Consider the following 17,171-nt stretch of genomic DNA (forward strand, 5'->3'; position numbering starts at 1 on the left):
TGGAAGCAGTTTGTGCAGATTCGGTCTAATGCATCTTGGGAGGTAAATGCAAATTTATTATTGTTTTGTTAAATGTTAGTAATTGTATGAAGTACAATGGTGTACAATTGATTGCAGAAAAAGAGAAAAAAAAAATCAAGAAATCCAAAAGAAGAACCATACTCTTCACCTGTTATCTGGAGGGAGTTATCAGGTAATATATATAATCAGTGAGGATGTTATATTATCCATTGCACACCATTGTGAAAAGATTATGTTAGGACACTGGTTTAAGATGTTTAAGATGCTCATTAATCAAGTTCAAGCAGTGATATTAAACGAATTTTTTTTAGGGAAGTATTTGAATATTTCAATCATACAATGAGCATGTAAATCTATAGAAGTTAGAAATGTTCAAGACATGTACAGCTATTTCCAAGCATTATAACAATGTGCATTTCTTTTAGTCAACAATTATGTAATATGTTTCTTGTTTCTTTAGTGTATGCTGTGTTTTGGTGCTACAATTATTGTGTTGAATGTTCTGTTTTTTTTTATGTGGGTTATTGCCGAAATATTGTTGCTTATTTAATAAATAGTTGTCCAATTTTGTTTGTTAAAATTTGTTTTAATATTAAAAATGCATGGATATATTACACGAAAAATGACATCACTCTCTATATCTTATCTAAGAAAACTTCATTTTATAAACTTTTCAAACCGGCTTAATCACCTATATTGATACTTCAATTTTTAATTGCTAAAATTTTATAATAAAAAATAATATTTAAAACAATTTTCTAATTACAATATAAGAAATTTAATTGACTATTGTGAAATTTTAATGATACAATCATTATTGCATTTGAAAAAGATAAAAAAAAAATGTGTTTAAGATGTTGGGCTGACTAAGTAAATCGGTCCAACGCATTTTAAATCTGGTCCATGAAATATATCCAATTGTAGGCAAGTGCTTCCTGTACTCCATTAATTTTCTACGTAATTAAAATATATCAAAACAAATAAATTAAAAGATTAGTTTACCCAAACTAAATTAAACTGAAAAATAAATCAAATTTATATATTACTTTGAAATTTTTATTCATTGCACACTTATTATTCCTTCACAATAATTATTATATCCATTGTTTGAAGTGATGAAAATGTAAAATTTGTTTCCTTCTACATCACAATCACCGAATTTAAAAAAGGTGTAGAATTTCTATTTAATATTTATTTTAAAAGTTAAAAGAAAAAAATATATTTAAATTATTAAATAATGTTGGACTATCAAAAATTAAATAATGCGGCCTATTAAATATAATAAAAACAATTATAATTAAGAAATTATTCTATTTTATCTCATTTGTAGCACATATTTAATTAATATAAATTCAGTCAAAACTATGTTCAACTTTCCAAGTCTCTTTTATATAAAATAATTTTAATCATATGTAAAATATTGTCGAATAAAAATTACTTCTCCCTCCCTTCGAATAGTTTACTATTGTTTCCATACCATATAGATGTATTATTTTCACATAGAGAAATTAATTTGAGAATAACTTAAAAAGAGAAAGAAAACAACGTTTTATTAAAATGAAAATGTCAATAATTTATTTATTTTTAATTATATCATGGTAGGATAGAAGATGAATCTGACGCAATAGAAAATAAACGAGAATGTCAATATTTTTTGTGAGATATATATAATTATTGTAGGATAGAAGAAGCCTTTCACAAAATAAAATGTATTTAATTAATACTTAATTTTGTGAGATATATACTTAACTTTGTCAACTGCTACAAATTCACAGTCTTTTCGTCCTTCCCGCGTTTCATCTTCTTGCCTATTCTTCGCTAGCTAACACAGATTTTTTGGTTCTGATCAAAACCAGCATCATCAAAATCAAAACACAGCAGGTATGTTTCAAATGACACTTCCTTTATTCTTTCATTCTCTTATCTGAAAACAAACACTCGTTATGCAGCTCAAATTCGATTTCTTGTAGCAAATTTACTTGCACCAGAGGAGACAAAGTAGTAGCACATTCTTCCTCAGTTTTCCTCACAAAAAAAGTTTGCGTCTTTTGGATCTCTTATGGCATTTCAACCCAAAACTGAACCTGGGTCCTTGCCGAGGTCCATTCCTACCGCCAATAAGAAAGAATACGGTGAAATGAGCATATCCGAGCTAGTTTCTGTGCTGCGTATTGCGTATAAAATTGAGGATTTTGATAAAATTGAGCAAGAGTTGGTAACGAGGGAATCAAAACTTAGGGCGGAGATTGGCTCACTCGGGGAGAAGATTGAGCTGGAGAGGCTCAAGAGAATTGAAGTCGAAAGACCAAAAATCAGAGAGGTGCAATGTGAAAAGGGGAAGAGAGCCCAGGAGAATTATGAGCAATTGTTGAAGGAAGTGAAAACAGGTGGCTTGGTTGAAAATCATGCTATCGAAGAGTTAAGGGGGAAGAACGTTGCTTTAGAACGTGAAGTGTGTGAGCTGAAGGAGTTCAGGAAAATAATGCTAGATGAGATGAAATCTGTTGCTGAACTAAGGGACACGATCCGTGTGTTGAAGGAGGAGAAGGTTGGGGACAAGAATGCTCTGGATGTCCTGAACATGAAGAACATTGAATTGGAGGAAGCATTTAAGAAGAATTTGACTGTCATAGAGGGGTTGAGGAATGAAATTGGTAAACTGACAGACGAGAAACACGGACTTAAGACATTATTTGAATCTATGGAGAGGAGATATAGTAAATTCTGTGTCCATGATGTGAAGTTGGAAGAGAGTACTATGCCTTTGATCAGTGAAGATGCGTCTCATCGTGGGAACACTGAAGTGGAGCCTAATCTTGGAGTTTCTTTCGCTGTCAAAGATGAAAAGGATGTTAGTGACTACGAGCTTGAAAATGACACGGGGGGACCTGTTCTTTTACAAGGGGATGAAGATACTCATTACTCTGTTGATATTGGCAATGCTCAGTCTCCCAAAAAAGGGAACAAGGAGGATGCTGTAGGTGCATTAGGTATGGAAATGAAAATTCTGTTCTCTTTGCATCTCTTACTTCTATAGTACAGATTTACATTTATATTATATCCTTTAAAGATATTTAATTGGATCACACTGAGTTGATTAATACACTTTAGTCATATTTCTTACCCTGAACCATGCCGACTTTTTGAGAGAAGGAAATGGCTATTGGCGAGAACCATGTTTTAGTATATTAATTGAAAGGGTGTGGTGAGGCAAGCAATTCTTGCTCAAACTGGATTAATTGATGACTGGACCAGATTATATTAAAATACTAAAAAAATCATCAGAGTTTAAGAACATACACTCCTCACATCATCCAATCTTGTTCTTGAAGTAACAATATCATGGCTTGACTTGTTGTAGAGTCCTGGTCATCTATAAAATTTGAGGGTCCTAATTTTAAATCATAACATTGATGTTTTCTTCTGCTTTATGTTCTATTATATTTTGTTCCCTTAGAAAACCGCAAATCATCTCTTTTGGGTTTTCTTCCTTTCTCCTGATAACTTTTTCTTTCAATAAGAACAAAAGAAAGAGCAAACAGAAGCAGGCAATAAGGGTAGCTTATTTTGTTTATCCATAAATCAAGATTACATGTATCTGCTCTGAATTTGATCAAAGTATACGGTGTTAATTACTTGAAGAGCCCGAGGCTGAATTTTTCAAGAAATGCTGAGACAACATCAAATTTTTACTTGTATTCCAGAATCTACTATTTATTCTCCTAGCTTTTGACTGAAGTATATAATGTTAACAAAATAATGTTAAGTTTTAACACATATTCTTTGTACATGCAGGGGTAAAATTCAAATTGGAAAAGGAGATCGTGGACCTAAGTGATGATGATGATGATGATGATAAGTACACATCACAAGGATTGCATGGAGAGAAAGTTATTTCTCAAATAATTGAAGAAAATGAACATCCACAAAGGGTTGAAATGATCAAAAGAAAACGTGCTTCTGATATTCAGGCTTCTACTTCCACATCTACATCCTCTGCTGATTTATTTGAAAAAGAAAATCTCCCTGTAAAGAGAAGTAAGTTCTCTAATCAATATTATATGTAAAAGTTTAGATTAGTTCTTAGTTTAAAAATATCAGCTTGTTGGAATTGTATATCTAGCTATGGTAGTCACACTTTATATCTTTCTGAATGATTATGACATTGGCAAGAAGTATGACTTTGCTCAGTGGCTGTTATTTGTTGGAAAATCTGAAGTACAGTTTTCTCTCCTAATCAAATTTTTATATTTTTTTGTTCATCTTCAAAGCTCAGATTTGAGACTTTGTTTCAAGGATATAAGTTCAGTGTAACTCAGACGAACATGTTGTAAAATTTTAGTAAAAAATTTATTCCATTGTCCTAAATCTCCCTCTATTTCACTTCTCTTTCCTCTATTAGGATTTGTTTATTTTTTTCTCATCTTATTATGTTAGTGTTTGAAGATGTAGGTAAGATTAATTGTATATTCTTCCTCTGTTAAGGTATTTTTCTCTTTCTTTCATTTAGTGCCGAAATAATTCTTTTTATCTCAATATATATATATATATATATATATATATATATATATATATATATATATATATATTTCTACTTATATAATTGTTGTGACTTTGGATTGTCCGATTGAATTTGAATTTTCTAGTAAATTTACTAATTCACATCTATCAACTATAGAAACTTAGGAACTGCTAGAATCGAGAGAGTGTGTGTGTATGCAATGACCAACCCTGTAGGAACTGCTAGAACAAGGACAGTAGAGTATCCTAACATAAAAAACCCAACTATCATATTCATCAGCTGAATTAGTAATTGCATAAAACTTGTCCGGGTAACACTCGTGCATTAGTTTTGTCAACTGCTGTCACCATACCGGGTAATCCTTTTTTCTAGGGCATACTGCTACATGAATGTCTAAAGTTAATATATAATAGCAGTAAACATAAGATCTTCACAACAAAAAGATAGTAAAATACAAGTAAAAGGGATAATAAGATAAAGTCAATCTATGTATACCTCCCTCATGTTCCACAACAAGGTCAGGATCAGCTTTCAACACACGTAGGGGAGTATTTGGTATGATCAATTCACCATCATCACTCTCTTTAACCTCCTTCTGAACGCTGGATTCTTTTGATTGTCATTTTCTTCTCTATGGTGTGGCACCCAAGAATGAATTTTAAAAAAGAAAAAATAAAAAACAAGAGTAACATATCTTATTCTCTCGCATAGAAAAACCTTAGTCTGTTTAAAGAGGCATTTGTCACTGATAATCATTTCAACTCATCAGTCTAGAACAATCAATTTAAAACACAATTTCGTTACTTGAGGATATTTTGTGTCTAAAGAAGAGACTTTAATTAATAATTGTTACTTTTAATTTCACTATGATGTATATTAATTATTCTTCCATGTTTAGCACCATTGGCAACTCCCACACAGGACACTCCCTTGTTTTCCTCACCATCATTGTCTCCATCATGCCAATTTAGGTAGGTCCTCAAACCCTCTCTCTCTATTATTTAAGAAATTTTTTTATCCAGCATGTTTTGATTGAATGTTATGATGAAATGTTCATTTTAAATTATAAGACTAAGAGTGTTAACACCTTGCCATTTTGTGTGTTTAAAATTTTGGTTATGGACAAATACAGATGTTATGTTGCCGAATTTTTGGCAGATTTTTGTGAAAGGTGGTTGTCAAATAGGGGATCACATTTGATCCTGAGAGCAATATCGAGGACTAAGCCTCACATTTCTCTTTGTAAAATTGTTTCGTATTCAACTAATGAGTGAATATGTGTTTGTTGAAGCAACTAGCCCATTCAAAGTTACGTACAAGCAACTGACAATAAGAATTGGAAAGCATGGTTTAGTTTTAAGTAAATACATTATAAGTAAATAAAACTAGTTAAACTCAAACTATCGTAAAAAAACCTAAGGTAAAAATGGTTGTTTCAGGTTACATAAAAATTACTAAAATTGTAAAATGGGTTAACTTTAGCCCTAGATAACATTTTACGTAGGGGAGATTTTGGTATAGAATTTTTTTTTTTCCATAGCTTCATATCACCAAACTTTAGTTGTTCGTTAAATCTAATGACCATCAGAGTTACACAACACATTTTAGATTAGTAGGTTCATTTTTACCAAAAATGAGTTCATTTTAAGATCTAAAAGCTTAGATTATGAATCTATGAATTTTTACGTGAAACTTCTTTCTTGAATCCTATTTTTAGGCATATAAAATTCTTTTTGAAGACTTGGAAGGTTTCTTTCACTGAATTTTAGACTAATCTTTCAAAACTAATTTTTTAGGTCCTTCAACCCAAAACTTGAAAGGGATGCCATTTTCAAAAGATTTAAAATTTTCAAGAAAACCAAAATTCACAACTTTGTTTTAATGTTTTCTAAATCTGATTTGAGTTTCCCTGAGATGATGAGACCTAAATCTAGACGAAGACAATGTAAATGGTAGTCATATTGAGCATGATGAAGACATGTTAGAGAATATTTCAATCTAAGTCATGTTTGTTTATACAACACATACACATATATATGTTTCATTTAAATATGTACTTAACTGTATTATGCGAATTAGTGTGTTTAACTCACGAAAATTTGAATGCGTGGTACAGGTACTTGACTAGTCCACCTTCTCACAGTGGTACTAAGGTTTTAGTTAAGAAGGTTAGAGGCAGCACACGTTTGAGGAACTTGACAAGACGAATCAGTGGAAAGAGACTTCAAGTCCACATTGATGCAGCTACAGGGAGGCCATCAGGTCCGAACCGTGACACATTCACTAGCTATTTAGGTGCATTGGCACGTGAGAAGGTGTCGATTTTGCATCCTTCATGGGATCACGTGAAGGAGTCAACAAAGAAGTTGCTTTGGGAGGATATTTTGGTAAGAAACTTGATTTAAGTTGTTTATCCTATATACATTTATTCTTCTTATTAAGTATATTCAATAGGAATTGATTTATGTATGTAGGCACACTTTGAGATAGTACCATCTGAAGCTGTCAAGGGGAAGACATTATCTTCAATTGCAAGCATGTGGAGACACTTTAAAACCTACCTCACTACGCGATGGGCTTTGAATGAGGATAAAATTAACCGAGGAATGACTCCATGCAATATATATGGTATCGATGAGGATACGTGGAAGCAGTTTGTGCAGACTCGGTCTAATGCATCTTGGGAGGTAAATTCAAATTTATTATTGTTTTGTTAAATGTTAGCAATTGTATTAAGTTCAATGGTGTACAATTGATAACAGAAAAAGAGAAAAAAAGCTCAAGAAATCCAAAAGAAGAACGATACTCCTCATCGGTTATCTCGAGGTGGTTATCGGTTATTGGAGGAGAAATTGATGGCTGAAAAGATCAAATTAAGGGAAGAGCAGACATCAGAATGTGATATTGAGGCTCAGACCAACACTAGTCCCCCTTCTCCTCCTTCCCGTCACGTTAAATGGAAGAGGGCTCGAATGACATCATCAGGCCAATTCACGTCAGAATCAGCACTTCAAATTGCTAAGCGCATTGTAAGTCTTCTAGTCTAGTTTTAAACTTTGTTCTTATTGCTAAAAGCACATTCTTTAGGTATTTATGATAAATTGGTTGATTACAGGATTCCCTGGAGAAGCAGTCCAAACAGGGTATGTTTCATCCCTCCGGACGTCAAGATATACTGGCTACTGCTATTGGACGTCCAGAGCATCCTGGTTGTGTTCGTACAGCTGGTAAAGGTGTGGGAATACGACAATATTTTGGACCATCCTCTCCACATGTTCACACTGCTTCATCGCTGAGCCATGAGGAGTTGGAAAAGATTGAACAACAAATAGCTGCGAGGTTGAAGACCCAAATCACTGAGCAGGTCATGCGGGAAATGTCTTCAGTTGATCCTTCTTCACTCTCCTCACAAGCACCTCAGTCTCCTCCTTTAGCTCCTCGTGTTAGCACAATGGAAAGTTCTGCTGCTGTAGTTATAGACCCGTCAAGTGACAAGACTCACTGACACCAATAGTTGGAATGAGTTATAATGAGGCTCCTATATTATCCACCCCACACCATTGTGAAAAGATTATGTTAGGACACTGGTTTAAGATGTTTCACTAATCAAGTTCAAGCAACACAACCTTGAAAGACTTGTTTTATTTGGCCCCTACAGTAACATTAAACAAGGTATGCTCTTGAATTATATATATGTGTATTAATGTTAAGAATCATTTGTATATACCGGTTACAGTTATTAATTAATTATTTTTTGGTTAGGATTCTGATAGCCTAGCAAAGGGGTTCTTCTCTAGCGTGACACTGTAAGAGCTGATAACTTTTTGGCTGAATCTTTTGCATCCTCCTTTCCAGAGATATAGTGAGATGTTTTCTTTCCTATTTAAAATGATGAATGAGAACATGTCAGTTAACATAAATTACAGGAATGATCTGGAACTTTTTGTGGGAAGTATTTGAATATTTCAATCATATGGGGATGTAAATTTGTAGAACTTAGAAATGTTTAAGACATGTATAGCTATTTTGAAGCATTATAATATGTTTTCTTTAGTATATGTTGTGTTCATATGTGTTTTTGTGATACAATCATTGTGTTGAATTTTCTGTTTTTTAGGCTGCTACTGCTGAAGTAGGTGGTTGAATTTTCAACTGTTGTTTAGTTAATGAACATAAGTTGTCAAATTTGCTTGTTAAAATTTGTTTTAATATTAAGAATGCATAGATATATTACACCTAAAATGACAGCACTTTCTATATTCTTATCTAAGAAAAATTGAAGTTTCAGTAATGATTTGTTTTTTCCCATTTTAAACTGTTAATTTTTTTGTTAGTTTATTGTTATAGAATTAATCTATAAAGTATTGGTGGCTCTTCATTATTAATAAATTAAATCGTATGTAAATTTGAGTTAAAAAATAATTCATATATAAATTTAAGATAATAAAGTGTAATGATAAGTTCTCTTATTAGTCTTTTATATAATAAGAATGTAGTCTAAATAATAAAATTATTTTAGTTTCTAAAAAATAAATTAGTTTAGCTGAAAATGGTACATATAGTTAACTAAATTAATAATTTGATTTAGTTAAACTTGTTTCAATTATACTTTTAGTTTAGTTCGGGTAAACTACTTTTCAATCTACTTGGATTTTTATATATTTTAAGTTCAACTCATTAATTTCTAGTAGGATATTGATACAACTTTATCTTTATCACTTGTTTTATTTTTATTTTTATTTTTCTTCAACATATATATTTGTTAAGGAAATATTAACATTTATTGAAATGCTAATTTAATTTTTAGTTTAAAGAAAGGATAATGTAGATACCATAATATAGAAATGGTTATCTACAGTTGTAAACAGTTTAGTTCAATTTTGTTGTTGAAATTAACTATTAACAATCCTATCTGATTCTTGTGTGGATGTGTTGGAATTTGAAAATCAATAAACTAATTACACTTAAACACATTTAACGTAGCAAAATGTAGAAGAAATGCAAAAAATGAGTTTTTGAGCACATCTGAAGCTGAAACATTGCAATTAATTGGAAAAAACCTTCATATTCATTTAATAATAATAATAATAATACAGTTAATTAAATTAATTTTTTTCAAAAGAATACAGAGTGTTTTTATTGTATTGTAGTCTTTATTTTTTTTATTATTTTCTTGTAGTTTCTTTCCTTAATTATAATGTGATGATATAATCTATGACACGCCAATGATGATCAAAAGTTTCATATGAAATAATAAAATAATAAAATCATTTAATAAAATTGTAAAATTGTGTTATATAACCACTTCTACCCAATTAAAGCTATTTTTCAATTAAAAATTAATCATACTTACTTCTTTTTCTCCGATCACAATTTTACATACACACAAAACAGAATAAAGTTGACATTTATTAATTTATTGTACAAAGAAAGTATATTAATGCTCCCAATGTCTTGTGTTATTTGTTAACCGTTATCAGAAAATATAAATAGAAGTGTTCATTTCACAATACCTTTTAACACTGTCACATGTGACAGGGATGTAAAGGGGAGAGGGAAGACCAAAATGTTGCAGAGGAAAGGAATATCTTGGCCCCATTGATGCAGATAGTTTAGAATTTTGTCATGCAAAAAGTATATTGAATAAACACCAACTTTCTGACCAACATGTTGGTCTGAGTTACAGTTACACTAACTGTACTCATATCCTTCAAACAAAGTCTAGAACTTCACCTTTGATGAGTCTGATTCTTTAATAAAGATCAGTCATATAGAACAAAGTCATAATTGGTAGCAAAGTATTTTTTACTCCAAAAGACAATACGTGTAACTCTCATAGCTACATATACAATCTCAAGAAGCCAGTATTTGTAAACTAAGAACTAATCTAAGGTTTCACATAAAAGATTGGCTAGAGAAGCACCTGCTCTAGATTCTGCGAGTGAGGAAGTATCTGCTGGACAAACACAAGGCTGAGTTAGTTGTTGTTTTCAATATAACCAAACAAATAGTGAGGATATTTACGTAGTACATTGTCTCATTTACCCTGGCAAACTGTATGTATCAGAACTGGCCGGCGAAGTTTTAACTCTCTTTAGAGGGGGATTATCCATTTCATATAAATCATCACTGGATGTTGATCGGGAAGAAGTCTGAATATCAGAAGCACCAGCACGTTTTCTTGTGAGCGTTTCAACCCTTTGTGGATGTTCATTTTCTCCCATAATTTGAGAAATAGCTTTTTCTCTATGCAATCCTTGATTTGGACACTCATCATCATCATCATCAGATAGGGTTATGACCTCCATTTCTAATTTGATTTTTCCCATGCAGACACAAGAAATATATGTTAAAACTTATTTAACAGTATACTTCAGGCAAAAGACAGGACACTAAAAAGCTGTAGATTCTGTAATACAAGTAAAATATTGGTTGTTGCCTCAGTATTTCTTGAAAAATCCAGCTAAGGGATCTTCGAGTAATGAAAAATGTATACTTCCATCAAATTCAGAGCAGGTACATGCAATCTTGTTTGTATGGGAAAAAGCAAAATGAGTTACTTTAATGATTGCGAGGAGTGTATATTCATAAACAAGATTAGATGATCTTAGGAGTGTAAGTTCACAAATTGTGTCTAATAATAGTTGCAAACTATGATTAGTTTTTTGGTATTCCAATAGCTATTAACTTCTCTCAATAAAATCATAATGGCTGAACCTATCAAGAAATATGACCAAAGCACATTAAGCTATTCAGTTTGATGCAATTCAATATTTTTAAAGGAGATTATATGAATGTAAATCTGTATTATAGATACAAGAGACCAAACAGCAGAACAGAATTTCATTTCCATACCTGATGTAATATCCTTGTTCCCTTTTTTGGCAGACTGAGCCCGGAAAGGAACATGCTCTCCAGTGTCATTTTCAAGCTCGTAGTCATCAATAACCTCTTCATCTTTGACAGCATAACAAACTTGAGGTTTAGGCTCCACTTCAGTGTTCCCACAATCAGAGGCACCTTCACTCATCAAAACCTTTATATCATCTTCCAACTTCACAACACTGGCACAGAGTTCACCATATTTCTTCTCCAAAGACTCAAATAATGTCTTACGTTCGAGCTTCTCATCTGTCAATTTATCATTTTCAGTCCTCAACCTCTCTATGACGGTCAAATTCTTCTTAACTTCTTCCTTCAATTCAGTGTTCTTCATGTTGAGAGCATCAAGAGCACTCTTGTTCCCAACCTTCTCCTCCTCCAACCTACTGATCTTGGTCCTTAGTTCAGCCACACATTTGACATCTTCTACCATTTTTTCTTCAACTCCTTAAGTTCACAAACTTCACGTTCCAAAGTAACGTTCTTTTTCCTTAACTCCTCCATATCCAAGCCACTTTCTTTCATTCTCTTCAACAGCAGCTCATAATTCTCCTGGGCTTGCTTCCCCTTTTTGCATTGCTCCTCTCTGATTTTCAGTCTTTTTGCTACTTCAATACTGTTGAGTCTCTCCAAGTCAAGCTTTTCTCGGAGTGACCCAATCTCCGCCCTCATCTTGTCTTCCCTGTTCTTCAGTTGTTCTTCCACTTTATCAAAGTCCTCAACTTGATACGCCACACGCAGAACTGACACAAGCTCCGAGATACTCATTTCGCTGTTGTGTGTTCCAGAGGTCGTCAAAATGGAGCTATGAAAAGACCCGGGTTCGGTTTTGGGTTGAACTGCCATGAGAAGTCCAAAAGACGCTGACTTTTTTCTGTGGGTGAAGCGAGTGAAGGTAATGGAAGTTGAGAAAACGAAGGAAGAAGACGAAGGGAGAAAGGAAGTGTGATTTGAAACGTATGAAGGAAGAAAGGAAATGTGATTTTGAAACGTACGAAGGAAGATGAAGTGAAAAAAGTGGAAAATGGAACGACGAATCAGAAATTTTTGCACTATAAACCAAAACAAAAATTCAAGTATTGGAATCAGTAACTTTTGCTGTTGCATGTGAAATTATACACCTTTTGGTAAACAAAAAGGATAACTAACCATTTTTGTTTCTTTGCTCCAACTCATGCATTTCTTATGTAATTTGACTAATTTATATTCCTTCTCAAAAGAGTGTTTATTTTTAAAAAGTGAAAACATATTTTAAAATAATGAATGAAGATTATATATATTGGAAATTTTGTATTTTAGTTTCACAGTAAGATAAGAAATGTTGAAGAAAAATAGTCTAAACTTTCATAATCCACATGTTTATATGATGATATTGATTTTTTTTTTCCTTCTTACCAAAATAACGTTAAAAAGTGTGTTAGTTATTCTTGTATCTTCTCTGGGGTTTATCGTTGAGAAATACTTTAAAAATACAAATAAAATAACTTAAAAAAATGTATAATGACCATTTAATTTAAGAGAGGTAAGTAAATGATAAATATCAAAACAGGAAAAAAGAAAATATTACTAAAACCTGAGAGAAAAATGTTATTGAGGTCGGATGCAAGATTTATCATTTAAATATTTTGTTTCCAATAATAGTCGTAGAAAGTAAGTATTGGATACTTACAATCACAAAAAATAGTTCACAAATTGTGTGTGTGTTTTCTACCAAATTTGCAGTAATTGAATATTTCTTATTTCTCCGCCTTAAAATCACTTTTACGGTCTCAGAATAATTACAATTTTAATTTCTGAAAAACTCAAATAATTAATTTTCTCACTATTCAATGGAATATTTCATTTTACTTTCCTATTTTTTTCCCTCAAATTAAAACATTTCTTTTGTCACGAATCTTGACAATCATATTATACAACTTATTAATATTTTTTAATACAGTGAAAAAAAAATCTCAAATTATAATTATTGTATAACGGAGAAATAACTTATTTAAGCTATCTTCTTATGTTAATCCTTTGTACAATTAAAATGAAACTAATGCATAATAACTGATAACCGAGTATTGATTTTCTTTATTTTCAATCTGAACAATATATTTTCACCGAGACAAAGGAATACATTTATATAACCTCTAGATATTCATATTTGATCTTTAATAATTATCACTTATGTTAATTAAAGTGAAAACAACACTAATAATAATTATTTTTGAAAGAATGAATAAAGAACATAAAGAACTTAAAGAATAACGTTGACAGCATGGTGAATTTGGAACTCCCTCTTTAAAGTAGGTTTCAAATATAAGGTTTGAACTCGAGACATTGGATTTGTCATAAGACTAGATACTATTATTATAAAAAGGTTAACTCATTCGTACATAGACACAATTTCTTAACAAATAAATTATAATAGGAAAATAAAATGGCAGAATTGATAAAAAAAGAAAATAGATATATTTGATTGATTCACAGTAAAATCTGGACATTTTAAAACTTGGTTTTTGTTGAGTGGTGAGCGATAGGAATCAACACCAAATCATGTTTCCTTTTCATTGTCAACCCAAAGGATTCAGTCATATCAAGGTCTTGAGGCAACTTCCAATCAAAATGGAAAAGCAAATTTGCAAGTGAGAATTCAACATTCACAATGCCAAGATTGATGCCAGGGCATATCCTTCTTCCAGCTCCAAATGGAATGAACTCAAACTCACCACCTTTGTAATCAATTGAGCTTTCAAGGAACCTTTTAGGATCAAATTTCTCAGCTTCATCCCAGTGATTGGGATCCCTCCCAATGGCCCATGCATTAACAATCACTTTGCTTTTGGCTGGTATCTCATAACCATTGATCTTACATTTCTCACTGCATTCCCTTGGAAGCAGCAATGGAACAGGTGGATGCAGACGCAATGTTTCTTTCATAACAGCTCTCAAGTACTTCAGCTCATGAATCTCTGTTTCATCCACATACCCTTTTCCATCAAAGATTCTTCTTACCTCACTTTGCACTTTCTCCATCATCTCAGGCTTCTTCACCAGTTCTGACATTACCCAATCCATTATTGTTGCTGAAGTGTCACTTCCTGCACTGAATAGGTCCTGAAAGAAATATCACAATGTTGTGTTACTCTTCTAACAATTTTCATTGAAGTTCATCTGATAAATAATGTGTTTATCTTCAATAAATTTCAATCAACAGTCATGTCCAAAAACTTGTATTATGTGATATACTTGGACTGTATCAAACAATCATCAACTAGACCAGAAAAAAGCAATCATATGAACAAAATATTTGACTTTATATACTTGGAAATTTTTCAGAGTGTTTGTTAACAGAAACATACCATAAGGGTTGCTTTGACAACAGTGTCTGATAGGGGGTGTTCAAGATCACCATTTTTCTGAAGCCTTAAAAGAACATCAACTATATTTTCCCTATCTTCTTCACCAAAAGTCCCTAAAGTTTTGTCTCTGTGGTCTCTAACAATGTTCTGAAGTACCCGATCCATTCCTTGATGAATCTTCTCAACTCTAGTCCTAATCCCAGTAATAACTTGAAGAATTCCAATAGAAGGATAAAGATCAGAGGCAGAAAACCCTCCAACTGTCTCAACAACACCCTTCATATGTTCCTCATAAGCCTCTTGATCTTCAGTTCTTTTACCAAAAAGAATGCGTGATATAAGCCCATATGACAGAGAATTCATCTTCTCAGTGAGATTAAGAGGTGACCCTTCACTCAAAGATATCTCCTTGACAAAATCTGACAACTCTTGTAGCCTGATCGATCTGAAGGACTCAACACGCTTCGGTGTTAGTAGTTCCATGGTGCAAATCTTTCTCATCTGCCTCCAATAGGATCCATAGGGGCTGAAGGTCATGCCCTTAGAGCCATAAGTGATAACATCAGCAGCAAGCACACGAGGCCTATTTGCAAAGATGATATCATGTGTGTTCATCACTTCTTTGGCCATTTCGGCTGAAGATACCACTATGCAGCAAAGCTCACCCAGCTGCATATGCATGAGTGGACCATGTTGACGTGCCAATGTTGCTAGGGACATATGAGTCTGAGTTCCAATTTGGTGTATGTTCCCTATGAGGGGTAGCTTCTTTGGCCCTGGTGGCAACTTAGAATTTGAGTTCTTGGTTTTTGATCTCCAGAATATGTTGATCAGCATGAACACTAAGATGAAAAAAGTAAGGATTGTAGATAAGGAAATGTGAAGCTCCAACCCCATGCTAGCTAGTTGGTTCTCAGATTTTTCAACCAATGGCTTTCTGAATCAAGAATCAAGAATCAAGATTATGATAACTTGTTAAGGAGAAGAGTAACAAAAGCTTGGAGAAAAGTATGATTTGGTTGGGAACATGTTGAGTATTTAACCAGAGATTCAAAGCATGGTGCTTGATTGGCTAATGAGAAAATGCAAAAAACATATTGCTGCTGATTAGAAATAAGGAAACTAACAAGATAAATGGACACTGCAAAAAGAAAAATATACATAACTCTCATTATTTGATTTTCATCTTTTACCATCAGATAGTTTAATATGCATCATTAATTAATGTATCACTGTCTTTTTCTTTAAAAAAATTAATGACATGTAAAAGAATAAAAAATAAGAATCTAAAAATTCACAAACTGCTGCAAGCACCACTTTTTGCCATATTGAATTTTCAAAGTATTTCTATTTATAGTAATCAGATAAACATTGACTTGAGTTAATAAGGCACGTATGAAAGTAATAGAATTCTTTAAAATTTAGAAGTGTAATTTGTTTAGTTTAGATTAAAATAACAGTAGTAGATGAAGTTTAAGACTAAAATGACTTTATATTATTAAACTCAGGGAATAAAATAACCTAAATATGAATTTTATTATCCAATCAAATAAATATGAATTTTATTTATTTAATTAATAAATGATAGTCCTTTATAAGTAAATTAATGTAAAAATATATTATATGATTAAAAAATAATAATATTTAATGAAGAATACATACTTTTGAAGATATTACTAAGTTTGATCCGTTACATAAACAATATTTTATTTCCTTTTCAAAAAAAATGTCTTATCCTTATAAGTCAACTTCTCTCGAAGAAGCAACACTATACGAAGAAAAGAAGCACAAGCTTGGAAAAAAATGATTTTGTTTATGAACTTAAGAAATATATTCACCAAGAGATTGTAATCAATGACGCAAGGACGACAAATGAAAACACGCGAAAGAGTTTATTAATATATAGTGATCAATAATGTTGTAGTTTGTCAAAAATCATGGAGAAAAAATATTATAATATTCAGCTGTAGCCATTACTTTTGTTATTCTCACTATATTCATAAAAAGAAAAAAAAATAGCTATAGCCTTTTTCTTATCACGAGTAAAACTTAATAGTTCGTTAATAAAAAAAGAGTAAAGTAAGATTTATATGTTAAAATATAAATAAATCTTAACTACAAAATTTCTTTAGCTCAAATTTTAACCAAACAATGTATAGAGTTTTGTAAAAGGATGTGAGAGCAAATTGGTTATACTTTTAACCACTAATTTTAAATGGATGTCTGTCTAATTAATTGCATAATCCTTATAGTTTTATAGTTCTTTAAATTAAATAGTCCATTTAATTATTGTTATTTATATTATTATAAACATAATTACTATCAATATAATATAATTTATTATCATTAGTATTGATATTATTAACTGTATTTTCTATAATTACTTTAACATAAAGAAACTA

General features: G+C 31.8%; 3 protein-coding genes across 6 annotated transcripts; 1 reads left to right on the forward strand and 2 right to left on the reverse strand.

Moving 5' to 3' along the window:
* Positions 1-1,810: 1,810 nt before the first annotated feature.
* On the forward strand, positions 1,811-8,568 carry LOC114194046. Of its 3 annotated transcripts, none has more exons than XM_028084079.1 (9): positions 1,811-1,902; positions 1,971-3,011; positions 3,817-4,059; positions 5,442-5,514; positions 6,660-6,930; positions 7,018-7,230; positions 7,306-7,572; positions 7,659-8,215; positions 8,306-8,568. In XM_028084079.1, the coding sequence occupies exons 2-8, from the start codon at positions 2,081-2,083 to the stop codon at positions 8,046-8,048; spliced, it is 2,388 nt and encodes a 795-aa protein (XP_027939880.1). In that variant the 5' UTR covers positions 1,811-1,902; positions 1,971-2,080; the 3' UTR covers positions 8,049-8,215; positions 8,306-8,568. The 3 variants fall into 3 exon arrangements, with proteins under 3 accessions (XP_027939880.1, XP_027939882.1, XP_027939883.1); XM_028084081.1 differs by having other exon boundaries at positions 1,992-3,011; XM_028084082.1 differs by lacking the exon at positions 1,811-1,902 and having other exon boundaries at positions 1,914-3,011.
* A 1,420-nt stretch (positions 8,569-9,988) lies between these two features.
* Positions 9,989-12,470, reverse strand: LOC114195384. 2 transcript variants are annotated; one of them, XM_028085836.1, is made up of 3 exons: positions 11,399-12,470; positions 10,589-10,853; positions 9,989-10,496 (listed from the first exon to the last, which is right to left on the reverse strand). In XM_028085836.1, exons 1-3 carry the CDS (start codon positions 11,856-11,858, stop codon positions 10,472-10,474), a joined length of 750 nt encoding a protein of 249 aa, XP_027941637.1. In that variant the 5' UTR covers positions 11,859-12,470; the 3' UTR covers positions 9,989-10,471. The 2 variants fall into 2 exon arrangements, with proteins under 2 accessions (XP_027941637.1, XP_027941636.1); XM_028085835.1 differs by having other exon boundaries at positions 9,989-10,499.
* Positions 12,471-13,897: 1,427 nt separating this feature from the next.
* LOC114193689 (cytochrome P450 71D10-like) lies at positions 13,898-15,893 on the reverse strand. The gene is made up of 2 exons (XM_028083581.1): positions 14,770-15,893; positions 13,898-14,524 (listed from the first exon to the last, which is right to left on the reverse strand). The coding sequence occupies exons 1-2, from the start codon at positions 15,664-15,666 to the stop codon at positions 13,913-13,915; spliced, it is 1,509 nt and encodes a 502-aa protein (XP_027939382.1). The 5' UTR covers positions 15,667-15,893; the 3' UTR covers positions 13,898-13,912.
* Between the last annotated feature and the right edge of the window lie 1,278 nt (positions 15,894-17,171).

Source organism: Vigna unguiculata, chromosome 8, assembly GCF_004118075.2.
Source record: "Vigna unguiculata cultivar IT97K-499-35 chromosome 8, ASM411807v1, whole genome shotgun sequence".
NCBI lineage: Eukaryota > Viridiplantae > Streptophyta > Magnoliopsida > Fabales > Fabaceae > Vigna > Vigna unguiculata.